At 41.8% G+C, this 23513-nt stretch overlaps 1 protein-coding gene across 1 annotated transcript in view; it reads left to right on the forward strand.

Annotated features, from left to right (window-relative positions):
* Positions 1 to 23513, forward strand: part of APOO (apolipoprotein O) — a 113883-nt gene that overhangs the window by 45491 nt on the left and 44879 nt on the right. The window contains exons 2-5 of the mRNA XM_089656907.1: positions 922 to 1029; positions 3140 to 3259; positions 17795 to 17849; positions 19847 to 19942. Of these exons, the coding sequence (XP_089513033.1) occupies positions 922 to 1029; positions 3140 to 3259; positions 17795 to 17849; positions 19847 to 19942 (379 nt within the window). The remainder of the gene's footprint in view (positions 1 to 921; positions 1030 to 3139; positions 3260 to 17794; positions 17850 to 19846; positions 19943 to 23513) is intronic.

The following is a 23513-nucleotide window of genomic DNA, read 5'->3' on the forward strand; positions in this document are numbered from 1 at the left end:
ATTGGTTATATGAAGCAATTGATTTCAGTTATTTTTTTCCAAGGGGTGTGCTACCAAATATTAAATTGAGGGTCCCAATTATTTTGCCCAGTCCATTTTGGGGGTTTTGCATGGAATGTGTCAGATTTGGCTTTTTGTTTCTCCACTTTTTTTGTGTCATACCAATGCAAACAATAGAAATAAACATGAGAATGCCTAAACATATGTAATTGCAACAGTTTTCTGGAGGAAGTGGTGCATTATCTGACAGAGGTTCAGGGGTGTCAATATTTTTGGCCATGACTGTACGACCATCTGTCCATCAACTGAAGCTCCGCAGAGGATGGGTGATGCAACAGGACAATGACCCAAAGCATACAAGTAATTCAACAAAACAATGGCTGCAACAGCACAGAATACGCCTTCTGGAGTGGCCCAGTCAGAGTCCTGACCTCAACCCGATTGAAATGCTGTGGCATGACCTCAAGAGAGCGATTCACACCAGACATCCCAAGAATATTGCTACACTGAAACAGTTTTGTGAAGAGGAGTGGTCCAAAATTACTCCAGATCGTTGTGCAGGTCTGATCTGCAACTACAGGAAACGTTTGTTGAGGTTATTGCTGCCAAAGGAGGGTCAACCAGTTATTAAGTCCAAAGGTTCACATACTTTTTCCTCCCTGCACTGTGAATGTTTACATGTTATGTGCAATTAAACCATGGCAACATCTAATGTTTGTGTAGTATTATGTTCAGCAGACTGTGTTCTTCTATTGTTGTGACTTAGATGACGTTCAGAGCACATTTTATGCCCAATTCATGCAAAACTCCACGTAATCCCAAGGGGTTCACATACTTTTTCTTGCAACTGTATTACCCTATATTACACAGTAGTTTTTTTATATGTTTGTACTGATGAAACTTTTTTTTTTTTTTAACCAGGCAGTGAAATTGTTAGCTTTCCCCACCAGTCTGGGTTTTGTGGCTTTTCGCGTGCATGCAGAGAGTGAAACAAAGACTTCTCCCAAAACTGTCCTAAAAGTGGAAAAGGTAAGCATGGACTTATTTCATGGGGTTGGTGTTGGCATAATTTCAAAATACAATATTGTTGTACTGCCAGGAACTTGTTTGTGGCTTGTGTACATGGGCATTTGTTTGCTTTTTAGTCTGTGGGAATGCAAAAGCAACTAAAAAAAGAACTCAGAGGCATCTCAGAAGAATGGTCACCATATTCAGGATCTAATTGGATGTTCATTGATATTGATTCAAATCAACATCCAATATTGATGTTGATTGTTCTAATCTCATCACAGCCCATGTACCTTGCCCTGTCATAAGACTGGACCACATTAAGTTGTCAATAGATTTTAATTAAGGTGTGATGCCTATCCTCTGAATTGGTGTGGAATCTTACCATTCCTCTAATTCTGTTAAAGCTGAACTCCATATACTGTAATTATTTGCATTACATGTTTAAAATGGTTCCAGCTAAGTATGCATTATGTATATCTGAGGAGCCACTGGGAATGCTTCAAATCACTGTGGTAGTAGTTGACAATGCTGTAGTGTTAGTTGGGATCTTCCAGGTCCTGTTCAGGTTCTCTGAAAGCTTCTGCCCCGCTGCGCATTGACCACAGGTTTTCTCTGATTGGACAAGGTGGAGAGGAGGGGTGGCGACACATCTCCTTAGCCAATGACAGAGTGCCTTGTATTCCTTGAAAAGAATACAAGGTGTCTTATGAGTGGTGGCGGTCTTGAACTGCTAATGCAGGGATTTCCAGTTTCCCCAGCGTTCCATTGTTCAAAGTTGGACAAATGTAAGTGTGTAGGCAATACAGTTAATTCCTGGAGTTCAGCTTTAAACCCTATAGCCAGGTTTCTTTTTGGTTAGAGAGGTTTAATTTGTCAATTTGTTATTTATGTGGTAGTTTTTTTCTATAACTCCATTGTGGAGATCTTTCGTAATGTCCTGCCTCTGGGACACCAGAGCAAGAATGGGCGTAATAATGGTCATAAGGATAGGAAGGAGCAGAGAGCAGTAAAAATATTTTCAGAAGTTCTAAACCTTCCACACTAATACTAAAATGTCTTTTTGTTTTAATCTATTGAAATTTGAGAGCTTTCTCTTTACTTCTTGTGCTGATAAAAAGTGATGGGCGATCTCCCCACAAGGACACGTAAAGTAATAATAACCTTGCAGAAGCCCTAACTTTTTCCTGGTGTATCCAACTAGGGCTTGGTATTAGAAAGCTGTTTCACTGAGTAAAGAGAGGAGTTCAAAGGAGAAGCTCAAAATATGATCATGAAGGAAGTGTTCACTCAGTGCCCTGAGAAGCCTTTAATGAAAATACAAAAATATGGCCTTGATGTCAGCTCTGCTATGAGTATGGCCAGATCTAGACAATCCAGTTGTTTTAACACTCCTTCTACATGTCTGGATCACTAGGGAGCTAAAAGAAAATGTACATGGGAAACTGTGTACACATGTAAATAAAGCTGGCCATAGATGGATCAAAATGTGGCTAATTCAGCAAGGACCAGCCAAATTTCGATTTATCTATGGCAAGTTCCATTCTTGAGAAGTCAGTCTAATGGTTGACTTGTCTAGAACAGGCTTTTAGAATTTTTTCTTCAAATAGCATTCCTGCCAACGGGGTGGAAGGGCTGATCATTGTTTTCTGAAAGCAGGGAAGTCCCCACTATCAGAATACAATGACACCTCAAAAGGATTCCTCCATCCACCTCGATTGTATGGATGGGATAATTTGTTACATTTTTTGACCAGCCTCTTGGCTGATCAAAACAAACTGATCCATGTGTTGTAAGGGAATCCCCCCCCCCCAAGCTTAGTTCTGCTGATTTCCATCATCCAATCGTGCAAGCAATAATGCTGGTTTTTTGGGGGGTTTTTTTCCCTTGCTCCGGGGCACATTCCCTTGCAAAGTGAATAGCCTATTTGCCCTTAATAAATCAACCCCAATTTGTTATCTTGTGGAAGGTGCATAAAAATCTATATTTTTATTAGTTTACCTCAATATTTTGAATAGTGTTTAAAAAAAAAATGTGTATATATATATATATATATATTTATTGTGTGTGTACCTTTATGCCACTGTGCAGGTGTCATTGGTATTTATTTTTTGTCTTTAAAAATTTGCAGCTTTCTCTGTATTCCAGCCCACTGCAAGAAACCAGATTTGTTGAAGAGAAGCAGACTGAACTAGAAGAGGGAATTTCATGGCTCAGACAGTCTGCAGTGCCATATACTAGCTGGTGTCAGGTATTTTAAATGTTTTCTTCTTTTATAAGTCAAAGTCTGCATATACCCAATGTTGTGTTGTCAAACATTAACAACCCTGTGGAGTACTGTTTTGTAAGAAAGACTTTGTTTACCTAAAAGGATATTCTTAGTTACAGAGAGCGCATAGGGTATTTCAATCGTAGCATATAAACAAAAAAGATTTATGTTCACAGAGAGCAGTTAAAGCAGACTTTTAGGCAAAAATCTTATTTTCTCATGCAGTGGGGCTGTGCCTGCACTGCTTGGGTTAACCACTCATTTTTGTCTAGGGGTTTCCAAAGCTTAGATATACTTACCTAATCTGCCGATCTTCCGAGCGCAAGACTACCCCCCTCCCCCGCACACTAGCTGTTATTTTCCGCCTGACAGTGTCTCTAGCAGCCCACAGCACGGATTTGCTCAGGGCACGGGGTCTAAGTCCCAGTCTACTATTCACCAGGGCCCTTGATGGTGGGGATGGACTTGGTGCAGACTGGAACCAGGTCGCGACCCCTGAGTGCGTCCGGCGTTGGTAGAGGGCACTGGCAGGGGAGTGCGGGAACAGAGTCTTGATGGGAAGAGGCAGGCAGACTTACTAATAGTGCGTGATCCATGCGGGACAGATGGATGGATCGTCGGGTGAAGTAGGCATAGTCAGGCAGGCCGGGTCGGTATCGTGCGGGCAGCAAGATACAAGAGGAGCGAGCAGAGAATAGTCGGGGTCACAAGCCAGGTTCAGCAGGTTGCGGGCAGCGCGGTACCAGGGATTAGGCAGAAGAATGGTCAGGCAAGCCAGGGGTTAATCAGGAGCAATCAGCCGGGTCAGGTACAAGCAGAGGTCGGCAACGAGATAACACAGGAACACAATATCAGGAACAGAGCAGGTAAGACCAAACGGCAACTGACATACCTTAGTTCCCGTTTAAATAGCCCGCCCTGCGCTGTCATTTGTGCCAGGCGCGTGTCCACGACCACGAGTGTGCATGCGCGAACACCGCCGCCGCCGTGCATGCCCAGGTCCCGTCGTTCGTCGGCTAGCGAGGACTGGTGTTCTGCGCATGCGCCGCCTGGCGCCATGCTGCAGAACACCCGCGTCCTGACACTAGCGGCCTTGTGAATGAGCTGTTCCTGACGTCATCACGCCCATAGGCTGGCTCCAGACGTGAGGACGGCAGGAACAGTCCACCGCTAAATGTGGGGGAGCATGTTTTTCCAGAGGATCGGAGGACTAGGTAAGTATAACTGTTTGTTGAGCCCCTTGACAAAACAAGCAGGCACAGCCCCACTGCATGGGAAAATAAAAATTCTGACTGCAGTTCTACTTTAAAGTGTTACTAAAGTAAAAAAAATGTTGTTAATTAAAATAAGAAACATTTTATAGTCACCCGTTCTGTGCAATGGTATTTCACAGAGCGCCCTCAATTCTCCTCTTCTCTGGTCCCCCACCGGCGATATTGGCTCCTCCTGTTTTTCGTGTGTCCCCATAGCAAGCTGTTTGCTATGGAGGCAGACAGTGTCTGTGCTCCCGAGCTGTGTGTCTATGGAGCTGCGCTCCATAGACTTACACAGTGGGACTTAGCCCCACCTCCTCCTCACTGCATTTGATTGACAGAAGCAGGAGCCAGTGGCTCCTGCTGTTGCTTGAAAGGAGAACAGATGCAACCATGCACAGCACTACATCTCTTCTTCCCTCTCTTTCCCTTCACACAGGGAAGAGGGGGCCAGAGAAATAAAAAAAACATTTTTTTAACTTAATGCAAGGAATGCATTAATGTAAAAAATATTTTTACTAAAAAATGTGTAAATAGAACTTGCGCTTTGAATAATAACAAACCAGTTGCAACACTAACTATAGATATATATTAATGGTATAACAAAAATGGTTAATAATGAATGCACATAGGTGACAGCAAAGTCACATCTGCAGGTAGAGATTAGTGCATAAAGGAAAAAGCCCGATCTAGAGAGAAGTCCATCACCTTCCACCAAAAAGAATTGGCCGCTTACCAGAAGGTTTGACCGCCCAAAGGATCAGCCAAAATGAGCAGTATAGTAATATCAAACTGACACAGTAACAGGTCTTCAATACAGACTGCTCCCGGTATAATCACAAATACTTCTCCAAGTTATAGATATTCTGAGTAGCAAACTTCCCATTGGGTAACACAACACCAAATAAAGAGAAAATGCCAAGTAAAGTGTAGTAAGTAAATTCAACCAGGAGATTTATTAAAATTGCACTTACATAAGCATCATGAAAAACAGCATGACAGAATGGTGTGTTTCAAACCAAGAAGATGGCCGCTATCCTTTCGGAGCACAATGACATCACATGGCGTGACTCCACCCTATGCGTTTCGTCATCAAAAGACGTCCGGGGCATTTTTAGTATTACCCGCCCCTCCCGATGTCTTTTGATGACGAAACGCGTAGGGTGGCGTCACGCCATGTGACGTCATCATGCTCCAGAAGGACAGTGGCCGCCTTGTTGGTCTGAAACACAACATTCTGTCATGCTGTCTCTCTTCTGGGTGGAAGGTGATGGTCTTCTCTCTGGATCAGGCATTTTCCTTTATGCACCAATCTCTACCTGTAGAAGTGAATCTTATATGGACTTTGCTGCCACCCATGTGCATTCATTATTAACCATTTTTGTTAACATTAATTCAGCCTCAACTTACATATGCAGTTCAGTTTTGGTTACCAATCAACAGAACGGAGATCCTAGAAATAGAAAGAGTCCAGTGAAGGGCAGCTAATTTAATAAGGGGGCTGGGCAAGATTGTCATTTAAAAGTATTTGTTTCAGAGAGAAGATGCTTGTGCAGAGGTAAGATCGCTATCTACAACTTAATCAGTGGTGACTATAAGGCCTCACGCACACAAATGTTTTGAGGCTCAAAATTCCCAGCTTTTTCCTACACTGAGGGAGCTGCAGGTGGCGCATACAGCCAGACATATACATGAATGGCTGTGTGCAGTTCCACTCATGTAAATGCTGATGATCCTGTACATCAGTGTTTATTCACACACGTGCATGTGGCATATTTCCCAAACACGCAAGTTTCACATTTTGGGAAATACGCTACATGCACGTGTGCAGGTAAAACCGGATACACAGGAGCCTCAATGTTTACTTGTGTACGACCTACACAGCTATTAACTTTTATGGCTGGCTGTACACACCACCTGTGTCTTCCGAGACAAGACAAAGTACCCAGAATTATACACTTATCTGTAGTCTTCTCTTCTCTTTACCTTTTCAAAGTGCACAATTTATAAAGCTTGTCTGAACTTCCAGAAAGGGGGGACAGTGAGTTGAAGTTACACACTGCAGAACTCAGTGAAGAGAGCTCTGAGAGCTGTTTGGAGAAAAGGGACACACTCCTATTCATACAGCACCTAGGAACAGAGCTGAGGCAATTTCAGGCTGTGTGCTGGGGATCCCTCCCCTGTCACCTTTTTTATCTTGGTGTCAGGTAAACTTGTCAGAAGTGACTTCTGCTGATAGCAGAGGAGTGAGGCAGCAAAGAGAAATTACATTAGTGCTCTGGACTGAGATAAGTACACACCATAGAACAGGAGTGGGCAATTTATTTTGCCAAGGAGTCAAATGAAAAACTGGGACTGTTGTGGAAGGCCAAACTTAATTCCACTCAATAAAAATTTTAGACCTTGGAAGTTTTGTAAGACTATATACATATAGAAAACAAACACCTGGTTTTAGGAATAATAGGTACAACTGGTCATGAAATACAAGGGGCGTTCCAATCAAACCGGGACTTTTGAGTTTACATAATAAAAGAACACATTTTAAGGAGTGGAAACTGCATTTATTTTTTTTACATACTCTTCTGCTACATTTATACACGTATCCCAGCGTTTAACCAATGCCTGGAAAGTTTTGGCATAGAAAGATTTGTTATTACACATGAACCATGATAGGTCAGCCTGCTTCACTTCATCATCATTGTGTTCACCGTTTCCACAGAAAGATTTTGTGTGCAATTTCGCAACAAGTTATACATTGATTATTCAGGATCAGGCATTCTACTTTCTGAATGTTCACAGGAATGATAGCTGTGGGCAGGGAACCACCATGGCCGGGATTGTCACTGGCAGACGTGCGGTCATCTTTTAAACGTTTATACCATTCAAATATCTTACTGTCTCATCACTATACTGTGCTTGAAGTCTTCTGTAGATATCTGCGGGTTTTACGCCTTCATTCACAAGAAACTTCATCGCCAAACCAGGGGCGGACTGACAACTCATGGGGCCCCTGGGCAATAGGGGATCATGGGGCCCCTGTGTCCTTGCCCAAACTCAAAAAAGCCTATGAAAAAGGTACCAGGGGCATCTCATGGGGCCCCCTACTGACCCCGGGCCCTCAGGCAGTGGCCGAGTTTCCAAATGGTCAGTCTGCCCCTGCACCACACGCTCTTCCATACATGCACTAACCCTATTTTATGCCATCTTGAGTAATGGTCTCTGGACTGGCCCGCGACATGTGTGCCGCCTATCAATAATAGGACACACTTGCCACTTACTACTATGTGTAGTATCACCATGCTAGCATCCCTTTTCATACCTGTAAAATTAAAAGTCCCAGTTTGACTTGAACTCCCCTCGTAGGTGTATTTCAGGCAAGCAGTAAACCGGGGCAGCTGAGCGGTGGTTTTACCTCCCAGCACTTAGGTGAATGCAGCTTCGATCTGATGCTGTATCTGTCCCCTGCTGGCTCTGCACTGAGAACTGAGCATAGAACGCTGATTACTCAGTTTTCCTCTCTATTCTAAACAGGGAGCCCTGACTGTCAATCACAGGCTTTCTGCTCTGCCCCTCCAGCTCTGGGGAGGGAGTGATTGGTTCAGTTTTCCAGCAGCGCAGCTGAGAGGCTGAGCCAGTGGCCAGTCCAAGCTTCTGAGCAGATCCCAACCATAGTTTCCGGATTCTACCAGAGCCTGGACCAGCCCTGTGACAACAGCCGACAGTGGGCTTCAGCCCAGTGTCAGCTGAAAACGGGTCATAGGAGTGCAGAATGAATTACACTCTTGTGATCCATAAGAGAAGTATGGCCAAAAAAGCTTTGGCCATACTTCTCCTTTTAATATTGAACTTCCTAAAAGACATTGGAAAGTGAAGATCCTGTAGCTCTCTTCAGTACAGTGAAACTGCACCTGTCTCTCCACGCCAGAGATCACTTGAAGCTGTGTGAGTCTAAATTTTTAATGATGACCATTAAAAGTTGTTTGTATTGCAAAGATCATTGCACTCTCTCTCTTTCGGTTTTGTATCCCCTCACTGAAGTGTATGCCTGGAAAAAAAAAAAAAAAAAAAACATAGTCAGTACATCTCTGTAATATATGCACATTTTCCCATCTTCCTGCAAAATGCTGCAAGTGAAGGAAAAGAACTGGTTGATCTGTAACAAATCCTGTGAACTTCTAACTTCCTGTAGTGAGCTGACAACACTGCCTAAGCCGCATGGAAATCCCAGGCAGTGTTGTCAGCCCTGCTTGTTTCTCCCATTCTGGAATACAGAACAATTCCCCTTACATCATGGAGACGAGGTTTGATATCTCCTTGTCTGAAAGTGATGAAATGTCCATAATATGTAGAATATAATTCACCTATATTGCTTAGTGTTTACTGTGTAGAATAGCTGCAGAAAATCACCTTCCTGTTTACAAATTCTTTTATGTGATAATTTTTCCACATTAAGCCCGACACATACCGGTATTTTCTGTACTGTACTAAGTACTTAGTAAGGTATTTGGATAAACAACTCAGTCCAGTCACTTGATGTGTTGCTTCTCATCAGGAGAAATTGTTTGGCAAGGTGGAGCATGTTATGACTTAGCTGTGCACTTGTATGGGGAAGGGAGATTGTAATTTAGAAAGGATTAAGTCCATCAGACAGTAAGCACATTCACCATGGTTACATAGCCTTCACTCTCTTCAGACTAGTTCTTTCCGTCTTTTTTTCTTGCCTAAACCAATATTTGTGTCGCCTCAGCTGCAGAGTTCCAGTGTTTAATGAATAACTTGCACTTGCAAAAAGTAAAAAAAAAAAGGTTGTTTTTGCTTCGAGTTACAGGAACAGTAGTGACCATAGGAAATAATATAAGGCTATTTATAGCTATAGTGATTATTTAGCAGATCGAATAAATATTCAAACCCATGGACGGCAATACCATTCTCAATCATCCCAGTTGTTTATGGATTTGGCCGTGAACACAAATGGCTAAATCTAACAGATCTTGACATGCTTGGACTACACTCCTGGATTGCATGGAAGACATTAGAATTGACTATGCCATGACTGCATATACTGCTCAGTGCTGCAACAGTAGCATGACAAAACGTCCCATTCCAAATTATTATCTATTGGGGTACAGGTTGGTCAGTCCTTGATCATACCATATTCTGAAAGATTATCGACAGACTAGATCCTAAATTGTCCAACTAGAAATTGTCACATGTATCTTTACAGTAATATTTATGTTAAATCATAACTAAACTCATTGATTTAACAATTTCCCAAAACATATAAATTCAAGGCATGCCATGAATAATAATGGTCACAGCTGCTTGGGTTTTCAACCAAACTGTAAAGCCACCCAATGGCTGGTGTCATAACTGTTCACAAGTACTGCACTATAGCAACTGTAGATCAAACAGAGGCCAAGATTTAGCTTCCTTGGATAGGATAGGAAGGTTTTATTCTGCTTTAACTAGTAAAGCTCCATTGTTAAGACTATTTTCAAAATTGGATCTAAATTTTTTTTTTTTTATGACTTAGATAGGCATTAGTATGGCAGGGTCAGGGTGTGAAACTATGCGAGAACTTACCTGTGACTCCCTGGTTCCATTGGTGGCAGTATACTAGGGTGATGAGATCAGAATGTTCAGTGAAAGGCAATGAAATCTTTGTAGAAATTGGTACCTACAATGCAGTGCTTCTGCAGACTATGTGTGTTAACAAACCTGCAGGAGTGATTAACCACTTTCCTACAGGGCACTTATACCCCCTTCCTGCCTAGGCCACTTTTCAGCTTTCAGCGCTGTCACACTTTGAGTGGCAATTGCGCGGTAATGCAACACTGTACCCATATGACATTTTTATCATTTTTTTGAGACAGATAGCGCTTTCTTTTGGTGGTATTTAATCACCTCTGGGTTTTTTAATTTTGCTAAACAAACCAAAAACAACTGAAAATTTTGAAAAAAAAAAAGTGATTTTTCTCCTTCACTGATGTGCGCTAATGAGGCTGCAGAGATGGGCACTGGTGGCACTGATGGGCACTGATGAGAAGGCACTAGTAGGTGGCACTGATAGGCATTGACAGGCATCACTGATGGGCACTGAAAGGCAACACTCATATATGGCACTGATAGGCACTGTTAGGTGGTACTGACTGGCACTGTTAGGAGGCACTGATAGGCAGCACTGACTGGCACTGATAGGTGGCACTGATTGGCATTGGTAGGTGGCACTGGCTGACACTGATAGGTGACACTGAAAGGAAGCTCAGATGGGCACTGCTTTGTGGCATTGATGTGCACTGGTAGGCACTGATATGTGGCACTGATGGGCACTGGCAGGTGGCATTGATGAGCACTGACAGCTGGCATTGATGGCAAGTGACAGGTGGCACTGCTGGAGCTACACTGATCATCAGGGCACACTGATAATCAGTGCCCTGATGATCGGTGTACATGTCCCCTCTGAGGAATGCCGATTACCGGCTCTCCTCTCCTCTCAAGCTGTCAGCGTTACAGCTCATGAGGAGAGAAATGCCGATAACCAGCATTTCCCTATTTACATGTGATCAGCTGTGATTGGATACAGCTGATCACATGACCGAGACGGCATCTTTGGCTCTTTCCATTGATCACCGATCGCCGTGCTGCACGCTCCTGGAGCCACGCACATGCGGTTAGAGTGGGAGGACATCATATGATGTCCTCCCAGAACGAGAGAACTGCCTTGCGCCCGTCATTACCTTATATAGCAGGCGGTAGGTGGTTAAAGTGTATCTTGGGGCATATTAAAATAAAAACATATTCATTATACAGTATCTCTCCAATACATACACATTTTCTCATGTTTAATCCCTTCAAAAACACTGCAAGTACACAAACATACATATTGATCAATCAGAAATTCAGTGTGCACCTAACTTTCTGTTCGGACTGTTAACACAGTTCCTTTGCTGTCAGTCCTTCTTGCTGGACTACAGGACTCCGCCTGTACCGTACCCCTCGTCTCTCTCCACATATGTACATTTATTTCCCAACAAGATAAGGCTGCTGCCTGTGTGACAGGAAAGAGCTCTTGCTAAATGCATATGGGGCACACATACACTATATTGCCAAAAGTATTGGGACGCCTGCCTTTACATGCACATGAACTTAAATGACATCCCAGTCTTAGTCCATAGGGTTAAATATTTATTTGCCCTCCCTTTGCAGCTCTAACAGCTTCAACTCTTTTGGAAAGGCTGTCCACAAGGTTTAGGAGTGTGTCTATGGGAATGTTTGACCATTATTTCAGAAGCACATTTGTGAGGTCAGGCACTGATGTTAGACGGGAAGGCCTGGCTCTCAGTCTCTGCTCTAATTCATCCCAAAGGTGTTCTATCAGGTTGAGGTCAGGACTTTGTCCAGGCCAGTCAAGTTCCTCCACCCCAAACTTGCTCATCCATGTCTTTATGGACCTTGCTTTGTGCTCTGGTGTGCAGTCATCTTGGAACAGCAAGGGGCCATCCCCGAACTGTTCCCACAAAATTGTCCCGCATGTCTTGGTATGCTGACGCCTAAAGAGTTCCCTTCACTGGAACTAAGGGGCCAAGCCCAACGCCTGAAAAACAACCCCACACCATAATCCCCCCTCCACCAAACTTTACACTTGGCACAAAGCAGTCAGGCAAGTACCGTTCTTCTGGCAACCACCAAACCCAGACACATCCATCGGATTGCCAGACAGTGAACCGTGATTAGTCACTCCAGAGAACACGTCTACACTGCTCTAGAGTCCAGTGGCGGTGTGCTTTATACCACTGCATCCAACACTTTGCATTGCACTTGGTAATGTAAGGCTTTGGTGCAGTTGCTCAACCATGGAAACCCATTCCATGAAGCTCTCTATATACTGTGTTCTCATCTGAAGGCCACACCAAGTTTGGAGGTCTTTAGCTCTTGACTCTGCAGGCAGTTGGCGACTTTTGTGCACTGTGCGCTTCAGCATGCACTGACCCCACTCTGTCATTTTACATGGCCTACCACTTCATGGCTAAGTTGCTGTTGTTCCCAGTTGCTTCCACTTTGTTGTAATAACGCTGACAGTTGACCGTGGAATATTTAGTAGCAAGAAAATTTCACGGATGGACTTATTGCACAGGTGGCAACCTATGACGGCACCACGCTTGACTTCACTGAGCTCCTGAGAGTGATCCATTCTTTCACAAATGTTTGTAGAAGCAGTCTGCGTGCCTAGGTGCTTGCTTTTATATGCCAGTGGCCATGGAGGTGATTGGAACACCTGAATCCAATGATTTGGAGGGGTGTCCCAATACTTTTGGCAGTATAGTGTATGTCAGGAAATCTGACTCCTATTTAACATGATTTTGATCTGGCAAGTACTAGCTGTGTGGTACATGTGACAACAGTCTCCTGTATTCTTTATATGTTTGGGCTATGAGGTAGAGTGGCAAGACAAAAGCCTTTTCTTCCAAAGAAAAACATCCAAGCCTGGCTAAATTTTGCAAAAACACATCTGAAGTCTCCCAAAAGCATGTGGGAAAATGTGTTATTGTCTGATGAAAACAAGGTTGAACTTTTTGGCCATAATTCCAAAAGATATATTTGGCACAAAAACAATACTGCACATCACCAAAAGAACACCATACCCACAGTGAAGCACGGTGGTGGCAGCATCATGCTTTGGGGCTGTTTTTTCTTCAGCTGGAACTGGGGTCTTAGTCAAGGTAGAGGGAATTTTGAACAGTTCCAAATACCAGTCAATATTGGCACAAAACCTTCAGGTGTCTGCTAGAAAGCTGAACATGATGAGGAAGTCCATCTTTTAGCATTACAACGACCCAAAGCATACATCCAGATCATCAAAGGAATGGCTTCACAAAAAGAAGGTTAAAGTTTTGGAATGGCCCAGCCAGAGCCCAGACCTGAATCCGATCAAAAATCTGTGGGGTGATCTGAAGAGGGCTGTGCACAGGAGATGCCCTCGCAATCTGACAGATTTGGAGTGTTTTTGCAAGGAAGAGAGGGCAAATATTGCCAAGTCAAGATGTGCCATGCTGATAGACTCATACCCAAAAAGACTGAGTGCTGTAATAAAATCAAAAGGTGCTTCAACAAAGTATTAGTTTAAGGGTGTGCACACTTATGCAACCATATTATTTTAGTTTTTTATTTTTACTTCCCTCCAACTAAAAGAGTTCAGTTTGTTGTTCAACTAAGTTGTACAGTTTATAGGTTACATTATAGGTGGAAACATTTTTGAAATTATTTATCTTTGTCTCATTTTTTTACATCACAGAAGCCTGACATTTTAACGGGTGTGTAGACTTTTATATCCACTGTATACTTTAAGGTTAGTGGCATACAGGAAAACTGGCAGGCACTGGAAAGTGTCATGTTGCCAGGGGTTGGGCTGTAGGTTAAATAGCCATAGGTCTACCTTCACATTTATTCTTAAAGCAGAGTTCCAGTTGAATATAAACAAAAATAAGTCCACAGCTACAAAAACTGTAGCTGCTGACTTTTAAAATACAGACACTTACCTGTCTTTCGGTCCAGTGGTGTCCTCAGCACGGCAGGTTTCACTGGTTGTCTTCTCCCCCCGGTGCCGGAATCTTCAGTGTGGGCACCCGTCTGTGACAGCTTGCGGCTTCACAGCTGGGTGCCTACTGCGCATGCGCGAGTAGCGCTGAGCTTTGTGAATGGTCCCGTAGTCTTCTGGGACCTGTCACGTGTCTCAGAAGACTACAGGGAGGGAGGGGGGAGGACAATTTCCACTTCTGATCGCCTTAGGCGATCGCAGCAGAAGTGGGAGCGGGTACCTGTCAAATTCGGGTACCCGCTCCCCAAAGGTGCCAATCCTTAACGGGAAGCGAGAGACAAAGGCTTAATGTGGAACTTCCCCCTTTGGATGGAGCTCCACTTTGACCTAACACCTAGCCCCTGACACTAAGATAACTCCTTCCATCCATACCTACCTTATAACTGACAATACTCTTAATCCATCCAGCACTTGTGTCAGAAGCTCCCAGTTCCTGAATGAAAAGAAACTGCACCCAGGTTCTTAGTATCAAAACTGACTGATTACGTATTTTTATTAATCCGAAAAAGATCATCTGTTTTAAGATCTGTATATAGTCTTAAGGTAAAACATTCTTATTCTGTTTTATAACTTGCCAAGCAATATTATTTATTAGTATGTTTTTTTAAAATGCATCACATATTAGGCATTTGGCTACATATGTTGCTCTGTTTCTATTCATGAGAAGTCTGTGTTCTGCAGAGGTAGTGAAAATTCCCTTTATCTAAAAAAAAGCTACTTGCACAAACAATGCATTATTACTCCTGTTTCATAGTGCAGGTGTTTGAAAAGATTTCCAATTGTCATGCCTAATTAAAAGTTACATCTGATAAATGTTATATTAACTGCTAATTTAAATGTACTGCCAGACATCATAAGCACATTTATAGAATCCATTTCACGTCAGATTTAGGGACGGTGGAATAAAATTGGTTTCATATACAATCAAATTTCTTTTTGAGGGCATTTTGACCAGCTATATGGTTTGGGGATACAATTCTCTAAATATAGCTTTGCTTATGGTAGAGCTACACGATTGATAGATGACTGATCGCTGTGCACAATATTACTTGCAAAGGTGCAAAATAGGTTGTTGGATGATAAAAAAAAATCTGCATCTAATAGCTGTTTTCCTGTATAAGTTCTGCTGAGGTTGCAGATAGCCCATATTAAACATACATTGTTCTGTGTCAGCAATAACAGGTATTGGGCATACAATGTGTTTTGGGAATCTAGGTCAGTATTTACCTTTTATATATATGGAAATGCTATCATACTAAACTGAATTTCCAAGTCACAGTATTATTTTGTAACTGAGACAAAACCCTTTTTGTGCTAACATGATTGTCCATGAGTGGTTAAATTGAACCAGTCATCAAAGCATGATTGTTTACTGCTAAATTCCCTTTATAGCCTTTAAAATTTTATAGTGAGCTCTGTCTCTCTGATATTTTTGGGTTGTATATATCAGTGTTTCTCAACCTTTTTTTCAGTCAAGACACCCTTTAAAATTATGCACAACCTCGAGGCACCACATTATAAAATATTGAAAACTAAATGAATAGTTTTATATAACACACCAACATCCACATACATAGGATATCCATCGTTAGAGGTGATTTATCCTCTCAAAGCAAACACAAGTTTGCACACTGGTGCTGACTAGTATTTTGGTGTTTCTCTTCTACCCCATTTTCTCTCTCTCACTCAGCTCAGTGAATGATGGGAAGGGGCAGGGGTGGGACAAACGAGGATGCTGAGCAGGGGCCAGAAGTCCTACTTATCAGCCATTGGTGTCATTGGTTGTTAGAACAACAGCATCTAGAAGTTGTAATGATGCACAATGAAAACATGTGGCTTTGTGTAACTAAAATGCAGGCTTGATCCACCCACTGACTTGTATGCAATTTTTAGGCATTTTTCCATGGCACCCTTGAAGAAACCTGATGGCACCCAAGAGTGCCTGGGTAACCTGGTTGAAAAAGGCTGGTATAAATGACATTTATGTACAAATCTTTCCATGGCTTGTGGTTTGGTTATGTATACGTGCACTTGCCATCATTAAAATTGGTCAGCACAGATCTAGAAAAATTTGGTGTTTAACATGTAGTAATATGAAACAGAATTTTGAATATTAGTATCAAATTATTGTTAGAACATTATTCAATACATGCCTCTTAAGCAAGTTTCATTTTTTTTAATTGTGCTTGTCAGTGCAGTGATTGTATCAGAATTCTTAATATAAGAACTAGGGGTATCAATTTAGTTTAAATTTGAAAGCCACTTTCCTTCATTTTCACAAGAGCAGCACAGAGTTCACAGTGTTGTGTAGATTCTTTATATTATTTAGGTACTTGCATTGCAAATTTAAACGGGGGGATGTACTGGTAATAAATATAAATAAATATAACTTTCATGTTTCTTAAGCAGTGCATGTCTTTAAAGTGTGAGTTCACCTTTACAGAAAATCTATAAAGTGATCTTACACTGAACTCCCTCCTCATCCCTGCAGTCCCGCTGTACCAGTGTCCAGAAATCCACTGTTGTCAGGCACTGGGACGCCGCTTCACATGTCTGAGGATTTGAAATCCCCGTGGCTTAATCTCCTATCTCTTCTTCTCAGTGTGTACGCATTCAAATTGGTCAGCACCATCACATGAACCACGCTGACTAATCAGAATCCGTCTAGCCGTCCTATCAGCACTGCGAGGAGAGGAGAGAAAACCAGGAGGATCTGGTCTGCAAAAATGTGGCTGTTGACTTTTTAATAAAAGGACACTCACCTGTCTAAGGATCCAGCTCTGTCCTCACCCTTACCAATTCTTTACGGGTCTTTGGGTCCCCAGTGCCAACATGTTAACTGTGGGCAACCAACTGTGACTCCTTGTAGCTTCGCAGCCAGCTACCCACTGCACATGCATGAGCCACACTGCACTTTGTGAATAGTCCCACAGCCTTCTGGGACCTGTGACATGTCCCAGAAGGTTGCAGCAGGGAGTCAGACTTCCAGTGGAATCACCGAGATCTGGCTAGAAGTGATCTGTCAAAACCCACTCCCCCCCCCATTCAAAAAAAAAAAATATTTGAATATAACAGATGAAGGGGTAGGAGGAGGAAGAGCAGAACTTTCCCTTTTGGGTAAAGTTCCAATTTAAGCAAACCTGTGCTTTACACATTTATGGATAAGAAACTGGTTCATTTTAATGCTCCCTTCTCCAAAAGTACATACATTCTTTTTACTGCTCCCCCACCACTCTGTTTAGCCTACATGAGTGCGGAAAATACACAGTGCTCTTTGTATATAGCATGGTCTGACTTCCTGTTCTTGTCATGTGACAGTGGCGGTGCTCGGCCCAGCAATATTGCATGGGGTTAGGTTACATGCAGCTTCCTTTCTTGATGGCAGAACATAGTGAGGAAAGAAAGTAGAGCAAAGAACAAATCTTTACCATGTCACCAAGTGCTCTCCATAATCTAACAGACCCAATCAAAATACTTGAGATGTGGAATATGTTACTCGTTCATGCCAACATAGAGCACAGGAGTAAATGTGCAGGAAGTATATTTGTACTAGGAGAAAATTGGATTGTAAGGTATTTTCAAGCATGACTTACAGAAGTGCAGGACTATACAAATGTATGTGATGTCTGTTGAACTTTAAGTTGATATATGACTTTTCATCTTTTGTAGGATGTATTCACAAAGACCAAGCCTAAGGTGGAAACTGCAGTGGAGCATTCAAAACGTATTTATTATTCTCTGCTTTTGTATTCTTTTTTTCAGTTGATATAATCTGCTAAAGGATGTTTTAAAGTTATGTGTTGCACAATGCAGGTTTTCATGAGGTGGGCCAAAAGGAACTAAATAGCAATACAAAGAAAAAATTACCTGTATAAAATAAAAATACTTATTAGATTTTAGCTTAAAATCCTTGTTTGCTTTTTCCCTTTGCACCTTCAGGAAGTTCATATTATTGTAAACCCAGAAAAACTGTCTACACAACTAAACGTGCTTGTTCTTATCAGCATTTCTCACTGATGTTTGATATAACTAATAGTGGTGTTTTTATTACATTTAGTAGCTTTAGAACAGAAAGTTTGATTTCAAGGTCAAGATGCAGCTGCGACTGCCTGCCATTACACAACATTTCAAGCAACTGTAATAAACACATACATGAATATTCTTACATGATTTTATTTTTAAAAATCTGTCAGGATAAAAATATGGGAGCTGCCATTGCTAACATCAGTGCATAAGTGCCAGCCTGAGGATTCTAATCCTTCATTGTGTAGCAATGGAATAGCAACTTGGAACAATCCTGTAGATATCATGTGTCCTCATAGTGTGTTCCAGGTCATTGACTCTCTAGCCAGTGACAGAAAGCCTGGACTATGTTTTGTTATTGACAAGTCAGCAATGGAGACCCTATTTAATTAACAGGTTCCTTTTTAAAGTAAAGACTTTGGCAAGCAAGATAGGAAAGTGGTTCAGTGGTAAGCTGCCTTTGTCTCCAATATAATTTCTATAATAATAATAATCATCTCAGAATACTTGTAATATACAGAAGGAAATACAGAGTTAGTATACCCACTTCCCCGCTACACTATAGCTTTGCTGCTAGAGCGCGGCCGCTCTGTGCAGAATCATGTATGTATACGTGATTCTGCATTTACGGGTAGGGGGTGCATCCATCTACCCGCACTGTTATTGGCTCCTGTACATGTCAATCACTTGGTCCCGGCCAGCGATTCATTGCTGCGACCTGGCAATCGGCAGAGCAACTGACAGGAGAAAGATCTGTGAATGTAAACACAGATCTCTCTTCTGTCAGCAGGGATGTGCTGGGTTTTATCTCCCTGCAAAGCAAGGAATAAAAACTAGCACATCCCCTAGTAAAACAGTGCACAGTGCACAAATATCACACCTGCTAACACACAGTTAACCCTTTGATCTACCCAGATGTTAACCCCTTCCTGCCCAGTGTCATTAGTACAGTGACAGTGCTTTTTATTAGCACTGATCACTGTATTAGTGTCATTGGAAATGTCGGTGTAATTTAGCCAGTTTCCACCAGTGTCAAGAAGTGTCAGAATGCCTGCTGTACTATCACAGTCCCGCTATTAGTCACTGATCACCGCCATTACTAGTACTAAAAAAAAAAAATAACAGTGTCTATACCATTGTTTGTAGATGCTATAATTTTCATGCAAACCAAATAATCACTTATTGGGATTTATTTTACCTAAGACATGTAGCAGAATGAATTTTGGCCTAAATTAATGAAGAAATTACATTTTTTTCAAAAAAATTTTATTGGATATGTTTTACAGCAAAAATAAAAAAAAATGGGTTATTTTTGTTTGTTTTTTTTAATTTTCTGGGGTTTTTTTAGTTTATAGCGCAAAAAATAAAAAAGCCCAGTAGTGATCAAATACCATCAAAAGAAAGCTCTATTTGTATGAAACAAATATAAATTTCATTTTTGTACAGTGTTGCATGACCACTCAATTGTCCGTTAAATTAGCGCTGTGCCATATAGCAAAAAATGGCCTGGTCATGAAGGGGGGTAAACCTTCCAGAGGGCAAGTGGTAACTTATAGTATACTTACTTCTTACTATAACTTATATAGTAACTTATAGGTAAATTACTATTTTATTATTACTTCATAAGGCTTTGTAATCCAAAAAGACTTTTCTTGCAACTAAGTACAAAGAACTCTTCCTATAACTTTCTTGTTGCAGTGACCTATGAATATCTAAGAGATGCACCACCTGGATTCTATCCCAGACTTGGTCTGATTGGACTAGCTGGAATTGTTGGCTTATTTCTTGCAAGAGGTTAGTATATAATCAGTTAAGTGAAAATTACACTTTTTTGCAACCATTAGGTCTGCACCACTCTTCTAAACTGAGAAATGGAGAGGATTCTATTCATAATTAAAGAGGTATTAAACCCAAAAACAAAACTGAAATATATTGCAGCTTGCCAATCATTAGATGTGATGACTGCATTAGTTTTTTTTTTTTAGGCGTTTTCACATAGATTTCTGGCAAGTAACACACCTCTTGTATTAGTGTCCCCATTCTGGAAGAAGGAGCACCTTCGGATAGCAGCATTGTTAATTTGGGGGGAGGGGTTTGTTAGATGGACTATCAGATTTAGATACACCAACAAATTAATGCCAAACTCCAGCTCACACTTTCTAAGCAGTTACAGCAACTTTTTTTTTCTTTTTGGGATAAAGGTTTTACATACATAAATAAAAGCTGATCATTTTAAGTACCCTTTGGCAGTGGTAGATGATTTGTCTAATTCCCCTAGCTTCTGCATCTGGAAGAGAGCTTGTTATTTTGAAAAACAACAGACTTACTGGCTGAATCACCAGGTGAAAATAAGGGAAAGAAAGCCTAATAAGAGAAAACTGATGCAGCTACCACATGTAAGAATTGAGAACTGCAATATAATAAATGTTTTCTTTTGAGTTTAATACTGCTTAACAAAAGCAACGCATTCGTCACATGCCACATGTCTTGGTGATCATGCAACAAAGAAGAGCTTTGCACTTTGAAACAAGCTTGTCACAGTTGACAACATATCCCTTTGTTAATTAAATGCAGAAGCTGCTCTGTTTTCAATTTCACTCTGAAACAGAAACTGGCCCAGATGTACCTGAATCCAGGTTTTAAAGTTAACATAGATGTCTGATTTGTTGCTCTTGTTAAACGTAACATTTATAATTTTTCTTTATTAAAATTAAGTTGCTCCCTTACAGGAGAACCGGTATAAACCAAACATTTACAGTGGGGCAAAAAAGTATTTAGTCTGCCACCAATTGTGCAAGTTCTCCTACTTAGAAAGATGAGAGAGGCCTGTAATTGGCATCATAGGTAGACCTCAACTATGAGAGACAAAATGAGAAAAAAAATCCAATCACATTGGCTGATTTGGAAAGAATTTATTTGCAAATTATGGTGGAAAATAAGTATTTGGTCAATATCAAAAGTTCATCTCAATACTTTGTTATATATCCTTTGTTGGCAATGACAGAGGTCAGACGTTTCCTGTAAGTCTTCACGAGGTTGGCACAAACTGTTGCTGGTATGTTGGCCCATTCCTCCATGCAGATCTCCTCTAGAGCAGTGATGTTTTGGGGCTGTCGCTGGGCAACACGGACTTTCAACTCCCTCCAAAGGTTTTCTATGGGGTTTAGATCTGGAGACTGGCTAGGCCACTCCAGGACCTTGAAATGCTTCTTACGAAGCCACTCCTTCGTTGCCTGGGCGGTATGTTTGGGATCATTGTCATGTTGGAAGACCCAGCCATGTTTCATCTTCAATGCCCTTGCTGATGGAAGGAGGTTTGCACTTAAAATCTCACGATACATGGCCCCATTCATTCTGTCCTGTACATGGATCAGTCGTCCTGGTCCCTTTGCGGAGAAACAGCCCCAAAGCATGATGTTGCCACCCCCATGCTTCATAGTAGGTATGGTGTTCTTTGGATGCAACTCAGCATTCTCTCTCCTCCAAACACGACGAGTTGTGTTTCTACCAAACAGTTCTATTTTGGTTTCATCTGACCATATGACATTCTCACAATCCTCTTCTGGATCATCCAAATGCTCTCTAGCAAACTTCAGACGGGCCTGGACATGTACTGGCTTAAGTAGGGGGACACGTCTGGATCTGTAGGATCTGAGTCCCTGGTGGCTTAATGTGTTACTGATGGTAGCCTTTGTTACGTTGGTCCCAGCTCTCTGCAGGTCATTCATTGGTCCCCCCATGTGGTCCTGGGATTTTTGCTCACCGTTCTTGTGATCATTTTGACCCCACGGGGTGAGATCTTGTGTGGAGCCCCAGATTGAGGGAGATTATCAATGGTCTTGTATGTCTTCCATTTTCTAATTATTGCTCCCACAGTTGATTTGTTCACACCAAGCTGCTTGCCTATTGCATATTCAGTCTTCTCAGCCTGGTGCAGGTCTACAATTTTGTTTCTGGTGTCCTTTGACAGCTCTGTGGTCTTCACCATAGTGGAGTTTGGAGTGTGAATGTTTGAGGTTGTGGACAGGTGTCTTTTATACTGATAAGTTCAAACAGGTGCCATTGATACAGGTAATGAGTGCAGGACAGAGGAGCCTCTTAAAGAAGAAGGTTCAGGTCTGTGAGAGCCAGAAATCTTGCTTGTTTGTAGGTGACCAAATACTTATTTTCCACCATAATTTGCAAATAAATTCTTTCCAAATCAGCCAATGTGATTGTCTGGATTTTTTTTCTCATTTTGTCTCTCATAGTTGAGGTCTACCTATGATGCCAATTACAGGCCTCTCTCATCTTTTTAAGTGGGAGAACTTGCACAATTGGTGGCTGACTAAATACTTTTTTGCCCTACTGTACCTGTCTTTCGGTCCAGTGGTGTCCTCACCACGGCTGGTTTCACTGGTTGTCTTCTCCCCCCGGTGCCGGAATCTTCAGTGTGGGCACCTGTCTGTGACAGCTTGCGGCTTCACTGCTGGGTGCCCACTGCGCATGCGCAAGTAGTGCTGAGCTTTGTGAATGGTCCCGTAGTCTTCTGGGACCTGTCACGTGTCTCAGAAGACTACAGGGAGGGAGGGGGGAGGACAATTTCCACTCCTGATCGCCTTAGGCCCCACTGTATTTGTGTTTTAAAGGAACAACTGTTTAGATTTCAGTATATAACCTGTAGCAATTTTATCTCATTTACTGATTTTGTTATTATTATGCAAATTTTCGGATCTTCCAAACTTGAACCTGCCTGCCTTGCTTCATGATAGGATGGTAGGATAAAGCATTCTGTGTTTTTACCTACCTTAAAATCTAAGTGTTTTTTTTTCCCCTAATCATACTTAGCTAGGTGGATGCAGCATCGATGCGATGCTGCATCTGTCCCCCGGCGCTAAGTGTGAGAAGTCAGCGATCACTGCCACTTTGAGCAGACAGCGATGACTGTCAGTCACCGCTGTCTGCTCTGCCCCCCTTCAGCCCGCTGTCAGCTGAAAACTGGTCACAAGAGTGCAGGGAATGATGTGAATGTACAATATGTGTGTGTGTATATATATATGTATAGCGCTGTGTAAATTGGTGGCGCCCTTTAAGTACCTGTAATAAAAATAGGAAGGCTTCAGCTCACGCATGCAGAGGGAGCTTTTTTCTCTGTTTCCAGGTCACAGATTCTTTTTTTTTTTTTTTTTTCTGTTCCAAATGGACGCGACTGTTAAAACCTTGGGAACATGTTACACAGTGTTTGTTTCACATAAGTTTTTTTACGAAATTTGCTTTGAGGTATGTTACGTGGTCAGACAGTGCTTAGCCAGTGGTAGGGACAACTCAAAATATGATGGACAAGAGCAACTCTAGTTATAAAAGTATTTCATATTAATATTCAGAA

The sequence above is a fragment of the Staurois parvus genome, unplaced genomic scaffold, assembly GCF_062004578.1.
Source record: "Staurois parvus isolate SC_StPar_1 unplaced genomic scaffold, SC_StPar_1.0 ptg000029l, whole genome shotgun sequence".
Lineage (NCBI taxonomy): Eukaryota > Metazoa > Chordata > Amphibia > Anura > Ranidae > Staurois > Staurois parvus.